Source organism: Globicephala melas, chromosome 4 (assembly GCF_963455315.2).
Source record: "Globicephala melas chromosome 4, mGloMel1.2, whole genome shotgun sequence".
Classification (NCBI taxonomy): domain Eukaryota; kingdom Metazoa; phylum Chordata; class Mammalia; order Artiodactyla; family Delphinidae; genus Globicephala; species Globicephala melas.
This window is the reverse complement of record NC_083317.1, coordinates 42,378,060-42,400,433: the sequence shown is the minus strand read 5'-3', so window position 1 is coordinate 42,400,433 and position 22,374 is coordinate 42,378,060. Positions and strand designations below refer to the sequence as shown.

General features: G+C 36.3%; 1 protein-coding gene across 1 annotated transcript in view; it reads left to right on the top strand.

Annotated features, from left to right (window-relative positions):
- Positions 1–18,428, top strand: part of PROS1 (protein S) — a 57,275-nt gene extending 38,847 nt beyond the window's left edge. The window contains exons 10-15 of the mRNA XM_030860982.3: positions 1,740–1,929; positions 7,271–7,438; positions 8,751–8,919; positions 12,463–12,611; positions 14,630–14,855; positions 17,947–18,428. Coding sequence (XP_030716842.1) covers positions 1,740–1,929; positions 7,271–7,438; positions 8,751–8,919; positions 12,463–12,611; positions 14,630–14,855; positions 17,947–18,107 — 1,063 coding nt within the window. The 3' untranslated portion in view covers positions 18,108–18,428. The remainder of the gene's footprint in view (positions 1–1,739; positions 1,930–7,270; positions 7,439–8,750; positions 8,920–12,462; positions 12,612–14,629; positions 14,856–17,946) is intronic.
- Positions 18,429–22,374: the final 3,946 nt, after the last annotated feature.

Sequence of the window (22,374 nt, the reverse complement as noted above, 5' to 3'; positions counted from 1 at the left end):
TTTTTTTCACTCTACAATACTTCTGAAAAAGAACGAATTGTTCCCCAATATAATGAGTCAGTATGCTGATGTATTCCAGACAGAAAATGTGCAGAACACGACTCTTTGAATGACTGGTTTAGCATGATTTTACAAAGAGAAGGAAATTATCTCCATAATAGGATGAACTTCTATAAGATCCTGAGAGTACATAGATTTGGATTTTGGCAAGATAATAATGCTTCACATCAGCAAAATGTGATGAATATGAAAGAGAATAGAAGTCCCTACTCGAAGCAAAATGGTTCTTTTTAATATGAGTTCAGTAAATTCCTACTACATTGTTATCTACCCAACATACTTTACTCCACATTTACCTCTTTGTAATATTTTCTTGGAATTCTAAAGACTAAAAAGTTTATTCTATCACTTTTTCTTTTTCTTTTTTTTTTGTCATACACGGGCCTCTCACTGTTGTGACCTCTCCCGTTGCGGAGCACAGGCTCCGGACGCGCAGGCTCAGCAGCCGTGGCTCACGGGCCCAGCTGCTCCACGGCATGTGGGATCTTCCCGGACCGGGGCACGAACCCGTGTCCCCTGCATCAGCAGGCGGAATCTCAACCACTGCGCCACCAGGGAAGCCCTATCACCTTTTCTTTGTTCCATTTGAGGTAGATTTGTGCCCCATTGCAAGTGGTGCCTCTATCACTATACTATTATATGTGGAATAAGAAAGAGTGTGGGATTCTTTCTTGCCTTATTTAGTAATTATCTGAATTCTTGATTTTTTAACTTAAATTTCCTTTATTTTAACTTAACTCAGATGACTAATAGTTATACAACTATTTTTCCTATTCCCTGTTTATCTTTTTTCAGTCATTTTGCTTTGCTGGTTCCTTGGAAACTTTAATGCTAATTCTCATTAAAGTATCCTAAGGGCACTGAATTGATATATATTATTTTTTAGTCCAGCATACTTAAGATTTTTTCCTCCCCTGTAGTAGCTACATACATATATGTGCAGAGTCTTAACAGCAACAGGTGTTATCAGAGCTCAGATAGCCCCAAACGCATGACTATATCTTTTAAGCTCTCCTTCCATGTACTCTAGTATAGTAATTTATGCAATTAGAGTTTGGGGGAGCTTTTGAAATTAAATGAACAGATACATTTAAAAGTCTTTGACTTTACCTTCTTTTACCACACATGAAGTCTTAATTAAGCTTGCAATCATCCAGATACTACCTTGTGTATCTCTGTGACTGATTCCTTCCTGACATATATGAAATCATAGGAAAATATGTTTTTGATGGATAAACTTCAATCATGGAATTGTAACATCTTTTACTAATCATGTATGGATACAGCAAAAAAAAAAAAAGGAATCTTAATGTCAGATTACATAGTGTATAAAAGGCTCCAGGAGAGAGACAATATGCCTAATATTTGTACATGAGTATTCCAGCATTTTAAAGAGTGCCTTCAAAACAAATGCCAAAAGATGAAAAATTATCAAAGCATCTTTTCATTGGGAAAAAAGATTCCACGAATAAGCAAGAAGATATAATAACTTGATTTTAAACACACATGGAGCCAGAGATAATACAAGAACAGCTTAGTCCTGCCCTTCTCTTTTATTTTTTCCAGGGAAAGAGTTGACTCTTTCAACGTATTGCTGTTTGCCAGTACAAGAAAAAAAAAGAATAACATAGTCTTCAATATTTCTTACTATTAAGTCTCTCTCTTTGTCCATTGTTTAGATTTTCAGCTGAATTTGATTTCCGGACATATGATTCAGAAGGTGTTATCCTGTATGCAGAATCTTCTGATCACTCAGCTTGGTTCCTGATTGCACTTCGTGAGGGCAAGATTGAAATTCAGTTTAAGAATGAATATACAGCCAAAGTCACAACTGGAGGCAAAGTTATTAATGATGGTTTATGGAATATGGTACGTTTTGCTGAATTCATAAAGAATCTTTCCACTTTGATGCAATTTGTATAAAACCATTGATCATTTTTTTAATAGTGATACCAAAGCAAAATAATTTTGGGTTTATCTGATGTTGTGTGAAGTATATTCTACATGCTGTAAATCCCTGAAACAGCCTGAGACGTTATTATCTCTCAATATATTGCAGATTTCCCATAACTGAAGTTGTTTTCAGTTATTTGCTTTGTTAAAGACAACTACTCTGTCCTTAACTTTTTACCTTTTTTAGTGGCTGTCACTGGGTGAACAGTGATATTGCTCGTATAGGTCAGGGGTTATTCTAAGACAACACTGATCATGGACAACTACACTGGATAGCCATCAATATTTTTAATGTAAAAGAGAAATACACATAGTAACAAAATAAAAAATTTAATTTAATTTTAAATATTATCATGTAGGTATAATCAGTTTGTACAAACAGGATACACTAGCTGGTACCAATTATAGTGCTTAGAAACTAGCATTTTTAGATAATCCCTAAAAGTGAGTCTTTATTTTAATAATCAAGAACAGCACTTTAATTTACTGTATTAAAATGGAACTCTTCTTGGAGAAGGAATTACTTGGAGAAGGGATTACTGTTAGTCCACAGAGGGGAGAATTCCTTTCTGCAATTAAATCAATGCTACTTTCAGCAGAGAAGAGCAGAGAGAAGAATGTTGTGCCCCAAACAGACACTACCTAAGCCTGTGGGAACTGACAAGAGGTCCATGTTGAGCAGCCATGTAAAGTCATCACTAAATTATTTCGTTCTTATATTTATCCACTCTTGCAATCATATACGCAATAAGCTTTTAGTGAGCATGTTTAAAGTGCTACATCCCTGAGTTCAAGGCTCTAGAACTATAGCAAGAGTTTGTCCTTGCTCGAGGTTAGTACCTCACAGTTTAGTAGCTGATGCTGCCTTATGAACTAATACAATATAATGTGAAATATGTTACAGGAAGGTGGTAATAAAGAACAGTTGGGTGCAGATATGGTTCACCGAAAAGGGGGCTGTCTGTCTTTTGGCAGCCATGGATTTTGGGCTCCTAACTCTAAAAGAATAGTGTCTTCACAAGATCAAATGCAACTGTCAGAGAAGTCACTAAAATTCTCTGACTTCTAATGCTTATTAGTGTATCTTTGTTACTACATCTTTCCTACTATAGCTCTATCTAGAATATTTGATGCATACAGCTATACCTCCAATGTGCTGCAGAATACATTTTAATGCCTAACGTCCCTAAATCACCTATCTAAAACTGCTAAAATCACTTTTGCAGCAAAAGAGAGTGAACAGAATTTTTTCTAATGAGTTTATACAAATTGAAAATATCAGCTGTTTGAAGGTGAATTTAGATAAATTTCTAGGTAGGATATAATATGTATAAAGAAGAAGGTAAATATTTATCTGTGAAATTATCATGAGTTGCAAGTAGTGTTTATTAAAGAACTGTTCATGAGTGATATTATTAAAGACAGGATTCGAGGGCTTCCCTGGTGGCGCAGTGGTTGAGAGTCCGCCTGCCGATGCAGGGGACACGGGTTCGTGCCCCGGTCCGGGAAGATCCCACATGCCGCGGAGCGGCTGGGCCCATGAGCCATGGCCACTGGGCCTGCGCTTCCGGAGCCTGTGCTCCGCAACGGGAGAGGCCACAACAGTGAGAGGCCCGCGTACTGCAAAAAAATAAATAAATAAAAAGAGACAGGATTCGGGATGGATGGAAGGTAGCTGTTCAGTTTCATTTATTTGTCTCCTATGTTTATGATTCTTGTTAAAAAGAAACTATTATTTAATGATATGCCCATGTTTTAACTAAAACACTTACATTAAAATCTCCCTCTATACACTGAATACAAGTTTATATAAAAAATAAAGTTTAAGAACAATAAGCAAGTCAGAGAAAAACTTGACTCTGGTAATAAACTTGGTGCTGGCTGTTTTTCTTTAAATTGTAATTCAATATTGTAACAATTTATGCATTTTACGTCCCCGAGCATGGTAGTTTTACTGGCTTTTAATCCTGATGATTTATTAAAGAATTATATACTGTTTCAAACAAATTTATGCAGCACAGAAATTATTTCAAATAAATAAATACTTTAAATAAGTATTTTAATTTTAATTAATGACAAAGTGGTTAAGTTAAATTAATCTGTAAACTGGACTATGGATTATTTTAAAATTTTAAATAAAATACTTTAAAAATAAGAAATTAGAATTAAAGCATATAACAGAATTGTTTTGTAATTCAGATTTAAAAAATTGAATGTGTAATGATTAAGTCATTAGAATGGCTACAACCTGTAGGAATAAATATTGCTACTTTGTAAGTGATTATTATATTTCATAGTTGGGTATAATCCTAATATTGGTGGGAAATATATAATTTGTATAATAATTTCATTTATTCAACAAAATATTTATTGAGCACTTTATGTGCTATTCCTTCTTCTAGGTGGTGGGGATACAACAGTGAATAAAACAAAGTCCCTGCTCTAATGGAGCTTGCATTGTGGTGGTGAGATGAAAACCACAAATGCATCAACAAATAGACATGTCAGATAGTGATTAATGCTATGAGAAAAAAGAAAAGCAAGGCCAGGCAATAGAGAATGATGATGGTGAGTGTGCATATGGAATCAGGAAAGCCATCTCTGATGAGATTACGTTGGAAAGAGACTTGAGGACACAAGACCGGAGAGCTTTTTGGGGGAAGATAATTCTGTCACGTGAACAGCAAATACAGAGTCTTAGGCTAACTTAGATGATTTTGAGAAGTGACATAATCTAATTTGCATGTTAAAAGATAATCCTGGTTAGGACCTAATGGCTTTGTGGAAACTAGACAGTAGAGAGTAAGGACAGAATAGGATGTGGGGTTAGGAGACTATGGCAACAACACAGTGGAGAGAAGATGGCAACTTTGACTGGAGTGTTGATAGTGGGAGTGGTGAGAAGTGGTCAGATTCTGTATATATTTTTAAGGTCCAGCTTTCAATTTAAGGTAGATAAAAACTTTTTGGTATTCAGCATAAAGAGGGCTTTAAAGGCCCTGAGATTGGTTATTGTCAATCTGTCGTTTTAAACTCTATCACATCCAATATAATGCTCTAATTATTATATAAAAAAGAAAATAATTTTTAGAAAGTAATATGTATTTCCATATGTAAATGCTCAAGTTCAAGTATAATATTTGTCAAAGCTTACTCCTATACATAGAATAACATGAAAGCTACAACTGAAGACATGCTTGGGGGTGTTGTATTGGCAACTGAAAAACCATAAGTGCATAAATGGTATTGCCATTAGTAATAGTAATTTTACAAAATGGTGAGAAAATCTTGATAAAGATCCAAACAAAACAAACATCAATCTCTTCTTTGTTTACAAGATTATTACATTCTTGAAAAATTCAGTGAATGCTGAAGTGGTACAACAGATATTTAGTGTTTATATTACACACAAGCACAGGTAATTATAAGCATGAGTATACCCTACATGAATATCTACTAGGAAGGTTCAGAAAATTTGTAGGATATTGGATATTTTATTATTTATTTTGCATGACTATTCTGCATATTGCAGGGTGTGTCTAGCATCTTGCAATGTCAGCATACCACTTACTGTGAAAACTAAAAGTGCCCACCACCCCCAAATTTGCCCTAGAGTGGGGCAATAAAGCCCCCTTTAAAAATATTTGCATGACTAGAGGGATGAACTCTGGGGCTTATTATAGAGGTTGAGAAGAAGAGGATCCAGCAAAGAAGACTGCGAAGGGGTGTGAGGAGAAGCAAGCCAGACGGAGGTCCTGGAGGCTAAGTTAAGAACATCTTTCAAAGAGGGAATAATCATTAGAATAAAATGATGGTGACTGGTTATATTAAGGACAGAGCCTTGACCAACTTTAAATCTGTAAATGTTACCAAATTTATTTTATTTACTTTAGAGCATAGATTTTTCCTTCCTGTAGTAGTGCTTTAATATGCCTATTGTTTGGCTTCCCTGATTGATAAGTAAACGAAGGGTTTGCATTTAGAGTCCTACAGTTTTACATAAGGAGATTGCAGCAATGGTTCTTCAAATTGCCTTTATGGGAAGATTTTTTTAAAAAATATTTATTTATTTATTTTCCTTATTTTTTTGTCTGCAACACGTCTTATTTGCGACACACGGGATCTATGTTGAGGCATGTGGGATATTTTTGTTAAGGCGCGCAGTCTCTTCGTTGCGGCACTCGGGCTTCTCTCTAGTTGCAGCGCGCGGGTTTTCTCTCTCTAGTTGTGGCTCGCGGGCTCCAGAGCCCATGAGCTCTGTAGTTTGCGGCACGCGGGCTCTTGTTGAGTCTCACAAGCTCAATAGTTGTGGCGTCTGGGCTTAGTTGCCCTGCGGTATGTAGTGATCTCAGTTTCCCGACCAGGGATCAAACCCTCGGTCCCTGCATTGGAAGGGGGATTCTTTACCACTGGGCTACTAGGGAAGTCCAGGGAAGATTTTTTTTTTTTTAATTGTTGGTTACCACTACTTCCAACCGTTTTTAGAAATCCAAACTACTTTCAAAATTGGAAAAAACCAATTTAATTTAATGTGCTTTCTTATGACCTCAACTATTTTTGAATTTTGAAATAAAATATAATTTGTGCATAATGAACAGAATACTGAATGTACTAACTTCTCTTAATTTATATTAAAAATTTATTTACCTTATTGATTTCATATTTATACTATCAGACAAATGCAAAATAAGGGCGCTTAAAAGTTTTCTAAGATTTTCTTTTTTGCAGTACGCGGGCCTCTCACTGCCGTGGCCCCTCCCGCTGTGGAGCACAGGCTCCGGATGCGCAGGCCCAGCGGCCATGGCTCACGGGCCCAGCTGCTCCGCGGCATGTGGGATCCTCCCGGACCAGAGCACGAACCCACGTCCCCTGCATCGGCAGGCGAACTCTCAACCACTGTGCCACCTGGGAAGCCCCCACTTTCTTTTTTTAAACTGTTAATTTTATGGCACACTGGTGTTGAAAGATATATATTATAAATGGGTGTTTAAATATAATAGAAAAATATTGATTTTTAAACTTTAAAATATGGTATTGATTTAATTTTCGATCAAGAATTACCACACTAAAGCACATTTTTATCACCTTTATACTAATGTGACATTTCAAATGTATTGGAACAAATTAACAAGTACAGTAAAATGATTACTTTGGAAAATTATATACTGGAATAATAACAGGATTTTTCAATCGTGGTGTTTCAAATGAAATGCAGTAATGTTTGGTTGTTTGATAATTTTTGTCTTTTTAATTATAGGTCTCCGTGGAAGAATTAGAACAGAGTATTAGTGTAAAAATAGCTAAAGAAGCTGTAATGAATATAAATAAACCTGAAAGCCTTTTTAAGCCTACCAATGGGTTTCTAGAAACCAAAGTATACTTTGCAGGAATACCTCGGAAAGTGGAGAATGCACTCATTAGACCGGTAACGATCCAAGCTTATATCATTCATCATGGGTGAATTCCTTCATCTGTAATAGATTTGAAAATGTGTTTTTCTGAGAGTCAAATGAAGTTATTTTGTTGAACATACCAACTGTGAAAACTTGAATTGAACATGGAAAAATAACATTATCAACCCTTGAAATTATATTAAGGAAATAAGAAAATGAATGTAGTGTTTTGAGCCCATTTAAATTCCCAGCATTACTCATGGAGAAGTAGATTTTCAAAAATTCTCCGAGTATCAGTTCAACGTTAACATTATAATAGTCCATACTCAGCCATTAAACATATAAATACATATATTTGAGTCCAAAATTACATGATTTTGTAGAAGCCTGTCAAAGAACTTTCTTAGGTCTGTTTTAGGACTAAAATTTGGGAGATAAGGATAGCACATGAGGTGGAATGTTTTAAATAGAAAAATCTTTGGTGGGAATATAACTGCAGCCTGTCATAAATTGAAGTTAGATATAACAGATGATTTTCTGTATATGGTATTTGACTAACTACCATGGAAAATGTTTCATGAAGGAGACTAATCAATGACCTTGAAGAGTTTTAAATTTTTCATTTGAAGTCATGGGTCTGCCAATTTTACACTTGCTGATTTAACTTAAATATTGACCATTTTGTATCCATCTTTCAGTTACCTTAGCTTTTAAAAGATTTCTGTGATATGATATAAAACCTGAATTAGTTAACTCATGTCAGAGTGAACATACCTGTCCTTTGAAATTGATAAATCAAGACATTTAAAAAGTAAAATAAATTATTCAAAAAGAATCAACTATTTATGAAATGGCTGCATGTCTTGAATGTGGCTGGTTGCTTTGGTGAGACTGAAGAATGCAAACACTTTTGTTCCTGAAGAGGCTTAGTATCTGACGGCAAGACAAACCTAGTTGTAAATGCAGTTAAAGAAAAACAGAAAGCAGCTTAGAACTCAGGGGCACAGCTAGAAGCATATATGGAACTCGAGAGCAGAAGAGTTAGTGCTGGATGATGCAGAAGAGGCAGGTGGGGCTTGAGGTGTTAAAAATCACTAGGATCCCAGTGGAGGTCTCTGATGGCATAAGCTCACTTTTACTGAAAAAGACTGTCCATCTGAAGGACACCTTGAACAAAATTTAGATAAAATTCAAAATATGTTAAATACTTTAAAATGTCATCAAAGAAAGAATTTTGCCTCTAAATGAAAACCTATATCTTATAATCAATTAAGCCACTTCATTTATGAGTCTGTCTTTTTTAAGTTTAAAATGCTTTCATTGATCTATATTTTAAATTGTTAGATTAACCCTCGTCTAGATGGATGTATTCGAGGCTGGAATTTGATGAATCAAGGAGCTTCCGGAGTAAAGGAAATCATTCAAGAAAAACAAAATAAGCATTGTCTTGTCACTGTGGAGAAGGGTTCCTACTATCCTGGTTCTGGAGTTGCTCAATTTAGCATAGATTATAGTAAGTGATTTCCCATTTTATCTTTCTTTTCTCATTACTGTTTAAATTTATTCATTGACAAACAGCAATAATTCCTTCAGTAAACATTGTTGAGTACTTACTATGTGCCAGATATAGTGTTAGGCTTATTCATACGGTTATATATTTTTAATAGAATTTTTCCAAGTATATTGGGAGAAAAAATGTAGTTGAATGTGCTTATGTTGTTATTTAAAGGTTATTGGCACATAATCTGATTAATTTTGGGTAAATTAAATTTACCTGTTTTAAGGTTCACCAGTTTCTCAGTTGTATTGAGTCTACTGATTAATGCATCAAAGGTATTCATCTTTATTTCTAGCATTTCCATTTAATCCTTTCCTAAAATATCAACCTCTTTGTTAAAATTTCCCATCTGTTCATGCGTGTTGTCCATCTTTTCCCAAGCCTTCAACTTATTAACCATAATTAAATTCCTTGTCTGACAGTTCCAATATCTGTGTCATATCTAAATCTGGTCATATTGATTGCTTTTTCTCTTGACTGTGGGTCATTTTTCCATGCTTCCTTCTGCATTTAATAATTTTTGTTTAAAGGTGGGTGTCAGATAAAACAGTAGAGACTGAGATAAATAATATTTACATTTGGAGATGAGCACAGCTCTCCTTTTGCTAGACACTTAATGAGGGGACTTGAATCAATCTAGTCAAGAATTGAGCTGCTTCGGTTTTCTTGTTTCCATGACTACCCTTCAAATTCCTTTAATATACCTTGTGCTTAGGGTAGCGGCCAGAGGATTTTTCTTAATAACTGATCCACCCTCAGCTTTAGATATTGCTTTCATTTGCCTCAAGAAAGTGTCTCTCTCTGGTCTTGTTTCACTCCCAGAAGTGCTCTTAGTTGTTACTTGACATTTGCTAGCAATTTAGAGGGGTCTGGGGGTCAGAGGAGCATTCTCTAATGTTCTGGTGCAGATTCAGTCTTAGACAGGTGTTAACATTCCTGTGTCTCAGGGGTGTGGACTTTCCACTGTCCCCCCTCCTGCCCACCAGTAAGGGAGATATCTAATGGTCAGGACTCAAGGTGTATTCCTGCTCCTTCCCCAGGGTAAATGATATTTTGTTGTTGTTTTGTTTTTTGCTATTTTCATTCCCTAATCTGTAGGTGCAATGGGACTTTGATGTGACCTAACAGCAACAAGGTTTTGCTGCCTTTCCCCTAATGCTTTAAGTCTTGCTTAGAGCAGACAAAGAATGATCTGGGTGAGACTTTGTGCCTTTCCTGCAGTTTGCTGTTCCTCTCCCCTTGGGCTTGTACTAGGAAGGAAACTTTCTCTAATCTCTTTCTCTTCTCCCAGTTTTTCTCTTGAGCACCAAGTAAGATCCTTTGAATGGGTATGAATTTCCCATGTGTTTGCAGTTTCCCTGGCTTCTATATTCTCACACCAGCCCCTACTTGGACTTTAGCGTTTTGTTAAGATTTTTACCTACATGCTTTTTACCAAATTGTATAGTGTTTGTTGTCTGCCTTGGGTAAGAGAGTACTCTCCTCCTGTTTCTCCCTCGAAGCATCTGTCTTCCTTTAGGTTTCTAGTCAGTTGTTCTGCAACCTCGGCTCTTGGTGATAGTTCAAGAAAAGTTGTACTTATATAGATAATTGGTCTTTTGTTGTTTTAAGAATGGGAACGAGTACTCTCCGCAGTTTTATATGGTCTAATAGGAACAGGAACTCTTGCCAAACCGACCCCAGGTTTTTACCTTTACAAATAATACTTCTGGGATATCCTTGGACATTTATCCTTGTACCCTCATGTGATTAATTCTATAGGAGAGAATCTCAGATTCTCTCCATCAAAGGTTATGCAAAGGTATAATTCCTACTGTTCAATCAGATTCTCTTCGAAAGATGATTTATCAATTTGTACTTTTACCAAGAGAAGAAAGTTTATGCTTGGGATTTGTTTCTAATTTGAGAGTTGAAAAATTAAATCTTGTAGTTCTAATTATTATCCCAGTTTCTACTGAAGTTGAATATCTCACCATATGTTTATTAGGTATTTGTGTATCTTAATTATTTTATTGGCGTCTCTGTCTTTTTGTGTTTTAGGAGTTCATTATTTGAGCTACTAACATTTTGTATTATAAATTTAGTGTTGATTTGATATCTCTGATTTAAGAAAAAAACATATTTTAAATTTTTTATTTTCAGCCTTAAAAACTATTGATACAGTTTTAAGAAAGCATCTTACACTAGTGCTTTCTGTTTCCTAACATAAATTAATACGTCTTTAACTTTAGCTCTGTTCTGTATATGAAGGTTTTTTTAAAAAAAAAAGTTTAAATTGAGTTGATGACTGGACATAGGCAAAAACTAGGCCCACAATTTGTTCAAAGGACAAAAAGAAATCTCTGGAAAGAAAATGAAAATAAGAGTTTTATTGCACCTGAAAGAAATTACTTTCATAAGTAATTAGTTATTTCACAGGTAATATGAAAGTGACCTACTTTATAATTAATATTTAACGTTACATTATAATTTCTGTACATTTACATGTTCATTTGAGTTTGTTAATATCTTAGAGTAAATTTACTTACTTCAAAATGATTATATGCATTTTTTTTCTCTTGCGTGGGAATTAAAGGATTATAGTGAAAAATGTTATAGTATTAGATGTGGCTAAATGGAAGAACATCTTGTCAAAGGAAAATTATTTTCTCCATTCACATTCACGTTTTTAAAGCCTCCAAGTAGTATTTGGGCTATTGTTGTACATTACTTTATGTTGAATGACGAAGACTGCATTCAGATTGTAAACTAATATTTTCAGAAATCAAACTATTTTGAAATCATATTAATTCAATAAATATTTGTTAAGGGACTGCTGAGGAAGACAGTGATGATAGAGACATGTAGAGCTTGCACTCAAGTTGGGTAGACAATTGACCTAGTAATTAAGAGAAAGAATGTTAAGTATTATGATAAGAGAATCACACAAGAGCTCCTATTAGAATTTCAAAGTTAACTATTGACTTCAGAGTATTTCTCTACCATTACACCATCCCACACCCCTATGTATAGAAATCATACTTTGCTTTCCCACTGCTCTAATCTGACCCCTATATGGAAGAGAAGTGGGGCGGAGGGTGGCAGCTATACCCAAATTTTCCCTCAGAAATAGTACAATAAATGTGTTGAACTTTCTTCTAACGTGTACTTTAAAATACAACCACTCTGAGATTTGACCATGGGAGAATATATAAGACAGAAGGAAGAGCTATTAAAGAGCAAATGGAAAAAATCGTAGTAATCCTGAACACCACAATCCAGAATTCTGTTGTAGGAAGAAGAACAAAAGGATGAGGCTCCATCTGTGTTTCTTGCCTGCCTTGAAAACTGTTTTTCTTTTGCTCTGTTGTGCCTTGGTTATATAGATCATTGAAAAAGAGGACTAAAATCTTTAGTATCACACAAAGATGGCTTTGAGTATTGATAAGATTATACTTAATTCCTTCTGGTGCACCTTAGGAGGACATTGATCCTGCTTCTGTTTCATTGTTTAAACAGAGAATGTATCCAATCCTGAGGCTTGGCAAGTAAACGTGTCCTTGAATATTCGCCCATCGTCGGGCACCGGTGTTATGTTGGCCTTGGTTTCCAGTAACACAGTGCCCTTTGCCTTGTCCTTGGTGGACTCCGCCACTGAAGAGCTTCAGGTAACTTTAAACCTTTATGATCCTTGGTTTGTAATTTTTTTTTAATCCGTAAAATGGATATAATTGCAGTATTTACCTCAAAGTGCTATTTTGAAAATTAAATAACTTATATAAGCTATTTGGCACAGCCTCTAGCACATCATTAAAGATTCAATAAATATTCATCATTGTTACTTTTTTGCTGGCTTATTTCCAAGGTTTGAACCAAGAAGTAAAGGGATGGGAGGGGGGAATGGAAAAGCCTATTGCATCTATAGCTCCGATTAGGCAGACTCACACAAAGGTTGCTTGGAGTCTTCTCTGAGTACCCAGAGATCTGCCCTTATTCAGAATCTTTGAAGTATCATGGGAATTTGTATGTATTAACAAAATAGAAGTGAGTCTGACTGCAATCCACTCTGAAATGTTCAGTGCCTAATTATAATGTTTTGTGTTTTCTGGCACTCTTAATCTTTTTCTCCCATAAGTAAATTAGGAAAGACTACAGAAAACTAAAACCAGTCTATTTGGCTTCCTGCTGGCAACTCTGCCTTGAAATTAGGAGAAAGCACAGGAAAAAACTCTTGGATAAAAGAAAACATGAGAGTTATCAGATCTGTATTATTCAACTTCTATTAGAGGCTAATAGTTCTGTCCTTGTGTCATCCACAGTGGGGGGATTCCATGTTACAGCAAGCAGCTTTCGTTTGTGCCGCGGTTGGCTTGGATGCTCTCTGTGGCTTTTAGAAAGAGACATATAATTGAATAATGCCTGTAGTGATCAAAAGGGATGCTATTTGCCACTTAAAGGATGGATGGGGGCAGTTTCTGATGGTTAACTGTAAGCAACCTAAAAAGATCCTGCTGAGCTTTTGTCTCCAGTGACCACAGGAGCTTGCTACATTTGAGTTTCAGCTTTTTTTTTTTGCTTGTTTGTTTTGTTCTTTAAGCAAAATGGAAATCCTGCCTTCAACACTACATTCACACGGTAGAGGAGGTTAACAAGTGCCATGTCTTTGATATTTATTTTATCTTTTCTGTGTTTGTCTTCATGGCCACAGCCCCCTTTTTTTTTGGTGTGTCAGATTGCCTTCTTATGATCTGTGAACAACGTTTCATAACATTATTCCACATAATATCGATCATTCTGGAACATTTTCTCAGCTGACTTTTCCTGAGTTCAGGATATGCATGTGTATAACACAGTAACAGATTTCCTCAGCTAAGCTGTATTTGGGAAGTATAGGCTTCATTTAGCATTGGTATCTTGGATTCCTAAGTAAACACTTCAGACTATCTTTCTACCATCTGGGAAGCATCATAACAACCGTCTCCCTCGTTTTGATTTTATTTTTTCTCTCTTTTTATATTTCCTCTACACGCCAGGAAGCTACATGTATAGATGACTCTCAACAAGTTGAGTAATTTAGTGTATCAGCAGTTTGAAAAGTTCAGAAAAAAAAATATATATATATATATAGAGAGAGAGAGAGAAACTTCTGGTAAATACTCTGTAACTTACTGCTGGCAATCCTGGTTTTTCTTTCTCAGAGACTTCATAAAATTTGTCCCAAGTCTACAGGATTTCTTGTGTGGCACAAATAAACCTTTCAGTCTTGCTGGCATGTGCTTACTAAAGCACTTCAAAATTTCCAAGACTTTTCCCCAACAAAGAATGATTCAACTCCTTCCTTTCCATATGTAGGTTTTGAAATTAGGAAGGCTCATAAACAGAAATGTATTGCTTAAGACATTACTTTGGTTCCCATTGTTAGTGAGACAATGCTGTTAGTTTATTGAATTTTCGGAACCTGCTATACATGTACATCTTAGCTAAACCTGGAGTTTTTAAAACTAATGTGTATTTTAAAATTATGATTACGATAATAGTAGTTTTTTCATTTAAATAAATTTGAAAGCTCTATCATACTTTTCCCCACCTCATTGAAATTCTGTTTTTGAATTTCACCAACTAAAGTCTCTCTTAAGCAGCATTAACGTTAGTACTTGTTATATTGAGTCTTTGCTCTGTTCTTCAGGATATCCTGGTATCTGTTGAAAATATGGTAATAGCTCGGATAGAGGCCCTAAGTCTGTGCTCTAATCAACAATCCCTTCTGGAAATCAGAGTCAACAGAAACAATTTGGAGCTGTTGACTCAAAATAGAAAAGACAGCTTCCACTCTGAAGACTTTCAAAGACAATTTGCCATCTTGAACAAAGCAATGAAAGAAACAGTGGCCACTTACTTGGGTGGCCTTCCAGGTATCTTCTTACTTTTTCTTCAGTTTTAAAAAGTATATTTTTAATGAAATTGATAGTATTTTAAATATGTAATTGTAGTAAAACAGCATCTATCTGTCTATCTATCTATCTATATATATATACAGCATATGTAGTTAGCGTAAAGGGGCATCAGAAGGGAAGAGAAAATTCCAGTATCCATTATTCTTTTTCTGGGGGTTTGCATGAACATTTTATTGGTACATTTTTATTTAATTTATTTAATGGTAAACTGAAACTAACCAAGCTTTGCTGCATTTGACTATCCTAGCCAGAAATGATTTATTATTTCATTTTATCCTCACAGTTATCTTCTGAGTTTAATATTTATTCTTCAATTCAACCATCAGTCACCCAATATTATTAAGAACCTATGTCTCAGGCAGTAGGGACACAGCAATAAACAAATGGATATGATCTCTCCTCTTAAGACCTTTACAATCTAGCGGCAGAGGTACATATTAAACAAGTGATTAGGAAAATATAAAAAAAAGATTTCATAACTTCTATGAAAGAAAAGCAGGGGTTACTATTAGAGCCTGAAAATGAGGCTTGATCTGGTTATGGGGGCCAGGAACAAGCTCTCTGAAGAAGGCAATAAGATACAAATCTGATATTTGAAGGATTAAATGAAGTTAACCAGGTGATGAGGGTGGAGACTGGAACTAGTATGCAGGTAAAACTGTCCATGGCAAAATGGAAAGGGGTTGACATGCTTGAGGAATACATAGAAGACCAGTATGGTGAGAGCACATTGGGCAAGGAGGATGGTACTGCAAGCGGAGGCTGTGAAATGGGTGGGTGGGTGGGAGGTTTGTAGACCTGGTTCATGGTCATGCATCTTATTATTAGAGCCTTGAGAATCATTAACAAGTTTTAGACAAGGAAGTGGTCTATCAATAATGAAGTTTAAAAGAATTTCCCTGCATAATGGATGGAGATGGACAGGTGGGAGACAAAAGTGGATGAGATGAGTTGGGGGCTACTGAAGTAGTTCAGATGGAGAAGCAGTAATAATAACAGTAGTGACAACGATACAGCCATCGTTCATATTTAGTGCATAATAAACAGTCTGGGCGTTGTTCAGAGTGCTTCAATTGTATCAACCTACTTGATATTTAAAGTAGTCCTGTGAGGTAGGTACTATTGTTATCTCCATTTTGCAGATGAGGAAGCTGGGGAAGCTGCTGGACTAGGGTGATGGCAGTGGAGATACTATACAGTGAATAGATTGGAGATGTATGTGAGAAACAGAGTTAATAGAAATTAATGATTGAAAGAAGCTCTTAGGTATTTGGTATGAGCAGTTGCATGGGTGAAGATTCCATTTACCAAGATGGGGAAAACTGGAGGAAAAATAGTTATATTGGAAAACATAAAATTGCCATCAACACTTTTCTTTAAACGACAAAAAAATTGAGGCAGAAAGTTTTTTAGAAGCATTTTCAAATACCATTTGCATGCTATTCTCATGGGGAGAATTCTGAGTTTGATGTCTAGACTTCTAGTAACCTTCATTAAGTTACTTTAACTGCTCAGTGTGTTCATTTCCCATATATGGAAATTTTATCTGGGTTTTGGGGGAATAGAAGTAAATAGGCTGTAGGAAAATTCCTTGGCGGTCCAGTGGTTAGGATTCAGTGCTTTCGTTGCCATGGCCTGGGTTCAGTCCCTGGTCGGAGAACTGAAATCCTGCCAGCCATGCGGCGCGGCCAAGATATACAAAAAGAAAAAAGAAGTAAATAGGCTGCAAAAGTTATAAATCGATGGATTGATAGATCCATGGATAGATATAGATACATAGTTACATTAACGTGATTAATTATTAGGAAGTAAAATTACAGTTCAAATGAATGAATTCTGCATTGAAATCCACCTACTACCTTATTCACAAATTAGTTGAATGCAATTTTAGGAAATCAAACAAACAATGAAAGAGTTCAAAAGAAGTGAAAATATCAGAATTTCAGTGGTTCCAGGACTTTGGCAACAGCACTGAGAACAGCAAGATGTGTTTAGAAAAAGAGTGAGGAAAAATTGAGGAGAACTGGAAATTGAGACATTGAGAGTGTGAACTATGGGATGGGTAAATTGATTGTTATGCAAAATAGACGTGTTAAATTGCATGTTATGAATTGAAAATCAGGGGAAATAGATGATTCTGAGGATATTTATAACAGTGGTATAATCTATGATAGTCAGCCAGACTTGAAAGGTTTTCTTAAAAAATGCTATGAGCCCATAGAAAAGTATGGACTTATTCACTACATTGGCAAGTTAGAGAAGTGGGACATTTGAAGTATATACATATTTTTTTGCATAAGACACTGAGGAGGAAGAATAAAGGCTGAAGAATATCCATTGGGATTAAAATTTATGGAGATGAGATGCCAAAAAAAGAGGAAGCAAGTAGAGAGATAGATGTTTTGAAGATGAACCACAGTTCTTAGGAATCCAAGGGTGTCGCCTAAGTATTAAGTTTGATAAGGAGAGTAAAGTGTAGAGAGGCCTAGAGGCCCTATTTACTGAAGTATTATTAAAACTGTTATTTTTCAGAACACCAAACATTACATAAAAGTGAATTCCCTATCACGACCTGCTATCGTATGCTCAGCAAGACACTATTTCGTTGGAAAATATAGAATTCCAGCAAAAATAAAAGAGAGATATTTATTGTGGCATTTAAAAAAGATTTCCAAGTAACTATAATTTTGAGTTGAAAAAATGACTTAATAATGCTTAAACTATTGCTCAGATTTAAAGAGGAAATAATAAAGTAGAACATCACAAGGAAGAATACGCTATTTTCTACTCTTTTTAAAGTATGTTTCTTTAAGGTTTGGCTGGAACTGTTTACGCAATCAGAGGAACTCATGCTATGCTGAATTCAGTGCCAAGCACAATACCTGTGTACAGGAGTCACTTAATATGAATTTATTGAACAGAATTACATTATTAACTTTTCCTTTAGGATTAGATTTTGGTTGGAAATGGGCAGTCTGAATAATTCCTCTAACTATAAGCAAGTAAGATGCTAATCCTGGGCTAATATTTTAATATTCTGTTTTTACAGATGTTCCATTCAGTGCCACACCAGTGAATGCCTTTTATAATGGCTGTATGGAAGTGAACATTAATGGTGTACAGTTGGATCTGGATGAAGCCATTTCTAAACATAATGATATTAGAGCTCACTCGTGTCCATCAGTTTGGAAAAAGACAAAGAATACTTAAGGCATCTTTTCTCTGCTGATAATATCTTTTTCCAGTGTGTAATTATACTTATGTTTCAATAATAGCTGAAGGGTTTTACCTGTGATGTGCAGACCTTGATTATTTCGTGGTACTTCAACCTGGAATTTTAAAAAGGTCCTTTTTCAAGAAAACAAGATTCTCTTGTGATACAAATTGCATTAAAAAAATTCTTCTGTTCTGTCTAGAGATTAAATAATGAAACCTATAAAAATTTTTAATTTGAATTTTTTGCTACAAATGACATTTCTTCATTTTTACGTTTGTAAAATTTAATTTTATCATCATGAACTAGTGTTTAAATATCTTTTTTTGTGTGTTGGGGGGGAAGGCAAGGAAGTTAAACCTTTGTTGGAATCCAAACAAAAGTACACGTGACTAAATACCACTGTTACCAGTCCCTCCCAAGTCGGTCCCCAATAAAGGACCTTCTGCCTGGTGTAGCTTGAACCAATAGAAGGAGACTGAGCTGGGTTCAGAAGCAAAGGAAAGCTTTGTTCTCTGATGAGAGAATGGAAAGGTGGGAGCTCCCGCTCTAGAGCACACGCAGCACACTCTCTCCCGACAGGCCGTGGGCGGGGCTGCTTTACAAGGATCTCAGCAGGAGGGGGTGGGGTTCTCCCCGGGGCGGCACAGCTGTGCTGCTCACGCTCCAGATCGCAGTGCCTGGCGCAGCATCTCTGCACGTGGCCCGCCGCCGCCATCTTGAACTGAGGGTCCTGCTCGGCGCTTCTGCACATGGGTCCCTAAACTAAGGTGTTGGCACGGTTGTTTCTTAGGAGGAACTCTGGTCTGAAGGGCAGGTGTGAGGCCTCAGCATGCGGCCCCCTGTGAACAAGTGAAACTTGACCTGAGCACAAAGGAAAAGAAAAAGGTTAGACTTTATTTTATTACCGAGAAATTGTTAAGGGGCTTTGCTGGTGACACTATTGATCAGAGCAGATACTTTTTTGTTTTCGTTTTTTCCTCATGAAGGCAGAAGAGACATTGGCCTATTGAGTATGAATCAAGTGGAAGCCCTTAAAGCTTTATTCCAAAACAGTCCCTCAGGGGAACCAGCTAAGACTTCATCTTTCTTTCACCTGGTTTCACATTTGAACCAGTAGCTTTACTGAATTAGAAAATAAGTGGGACAAATTTTCATGAGAGCAACACATGAATCTTACTGTTTAGTAATTGGATTTTATGAGGATGAGATTCTAGATTGTGTTAGAATGCGTGTAGAAACCTGGGATGGGTACTTTCCTTAAATTTGGTTGTGTGGGTCACACAAGCTATAGATTAGAAAAGGCAGAACCTAAGGATGGAAAGAATGAATGAGAGAATGAGTAATGTGGATGTTCATAGTTTTTCCTGAATCAAACTTCAATTGCCATAGTTAGTTCCTAGAATGTGATTGTTGAAGAACAAAAGGAACTATGAAAACTAGAACAGATTTTAATGAGAGGATAACCACAGAGGGACACAGTTAATATTGTGTCTTTGTAATATCATATCTTTAAAGTAAGGAGGTAAGATTGCTAGGTACTTGCTGGTAATGCATTTCAGGTGGAAGTTTTATCCCTCTCAAACCTTCCATTCACATTAGGTATGTAGCAGATGCTTCACTGACAGTTTTAGAAAATAAACCTTTTTCCACTATAGATATTTTACATCATGTAAAACATAATTAATTGCTGATATTTTTAAAACTTATATAAATAACATCTCTTTTCTATCGCGTCTTTGAACAGAACATAAAATTACAAAAATATACATGCAACTCTTCATGCAGCACAGTAGTTTTTTAGGAAAGACAAAGTTCAACTATTTGATTAATAGTTATGGTTGAGTTGTAGACTGATGCTCAGAAAGAGAAGAAAAGCAAAAGTAACATGTATTGAGTGTTTGACATGCGCCAGAAATTGTGCTAGATAATCTTTTTTTTTTTTTTTGCGGTACACGGGCCTCTCACTGTTGTGGCCCCTCCCGCTGCGGAGCACAGGCTCCGGACGCGCAGGCTCAGCGGCCATGGCTCACGGGCCCAGCTGCTCCGTGGCCTGTGGGATCTTCCCGGACTGGGGCACGAACCCGTGTCCCCTGCATCGGCAGGCGGACTCTCAACCACTGTGTCACCAGGGAAGACCTAGATAATCTTATTGGATGTAGCTTCTCTCCTGATAACCATCATGGACTGTGGTTGATGAATTTCAGCAAGCAACTATTGATAATTACAGTGGTGTAAAAAAGCAAGGAAGTAGTAAAACTGAAAGTAAATGAAAAATTTAAAAAAGGAAGAAAGGGAAAAATGAATTTTCTTTGGGGAGGAGTTCTCTGATTCTCATTTAATTATGCCCAGATACAAGGGTAGCTATGGAGATCAATTTCACATTTCCCATGAAAAACAGAGACTTTCCAACATGGAGTGATCTTCATAGAGGCTCCAGAGACTTATTTATAAACTATATCTATCTTGAGATGCACTTACATATGACTTAGAAAGAGAAGGGGTCTAGATCTTTGATCTTGATCTTTGCCAAGATATACCGATTCCTACTTTTAAAGAGTAGTAGAGAACAGTGGTTTCATGAAGGCCAAACAGAATATTTGGTGCTATTTGAGCTTTGCGTCATGAAAAAAATCTAAGTGACAGGGTCATTGCAGACTTCCCCTAGACCTTACCATTTGCAGAGATGGGTTACGTATTAGTGAAAATAATGGTTAATTTGTGAGAACAGAGTTATTCACCTCATTCTCCTGTTGGAAATCGTACTTGCAGTCTCAGTCACCATATGTGAGTCTTACAGAGTATTTCCAATTTTCTTTTCATTCTGGAACTGGTATTATTGCTGGAGAGAAGACTTTTTTTGTATGTCTGTTTAATAATTGCCTTTATTTCTTTTGGAAATCCCTTAGGCCTTTAATCTCTATGGTCAGTATAGAAGAAGACTGTGATATTTAAAATAATTTCACTTCAGATGTCTTGATATTGCTATTAATAACATGAGCTTGGGAGAAGACAGGGACTCTGGAACCTCTAGGGACAAGTGTGATAAATTTCTAATTCGTCCAGCAACAAATATTCATCGAGCACCTACTCTGTGCATGTGGAGTCAAAGGTAGTAAAATGTCTGATGAGCTAAGTTCAACTGAATAGGAAGTGATAATACTCAATTAGGCCCATGGTGGACCTCAAACTCCTGTTCCTTGGTGTTACAAAGCTGGTCCTTTTTAGGTCATCCTCAGAAATTGAAGCAATAAAACTTAATCATTGCTCCTATATAGGAGTAGTTTGTTTTTTACAAATGAGACTGAATTGACAGTAATCTTGCACATGAGTTGCTTGCTATACCAGGCTTCAAGATTTAACAGAGAACTTTTATTTGAAAATTGGATCTTCTCCTGTAGAAGAGGCATTGGTCAGAGGTTCGTCCAGTGATGTGCTTGGGTCCAGTCCCAGCCCATGGCTATCTTGTGTTCATGTTTACAGAGTGTGAATGTGAGGGGCAGTTACATGGGAGGCACTCTATGAGGCTTTCTGGTACATATTAATATAAACAATGCAAGGCCAGATTACCAAAGCAGATTGAACCAAGATATGTGAAGCTAAGAGGGTCAGAAATAGAGGGGAACTGAGCTTAGAGAGGTTTGAAACAAGTAGCAGAGCACTGAGGCTGTGAGGTGTTTCCTGAACCACAGTCAAACACTTCTGCAGTACTCTGGACCTGCCATGGTTTAGCAATTGGCTTGTGGATAAGAACAGCATCCAGTGGACTTACAGACTCATTTTTTGCTAACCTACTTCCCACAAGAAGCCCTCTCCAAAAATAACCCTAATTCTATGAGAGAAATAATATGATAAAATTTGCAGTTTACTAGTGAGACATTCTCTTTCTTGTTCAAGTTTCAAATGGTGGAATCTGAAATCTCATTCTGTAACTAGTCTCCAGATGGAAAAACCACTTGCTTAACTCTGATGTTTCTCTAAATTGGTTTGAAGAGAAGGAAGATTGGGACAATATCTAGCTGACATAAGAAGGATCTAACATTATTATCTGGAGTTCACGAATAATAAATATAAAATAATAATATTTATATAAATAATAAATATAAATGTAATAAATATAAAAATGTAATTAAACAAAGCATATTGAACACTGGGACTGAGGCTAGAGCCTTCAGAGATGAGTATCTTCATGAGCCAACTTGGCATGTACAAGGTAGCCACAGAAATTAAGAGCTGGGTATAGAAAATAGCACAGTCTTAGAC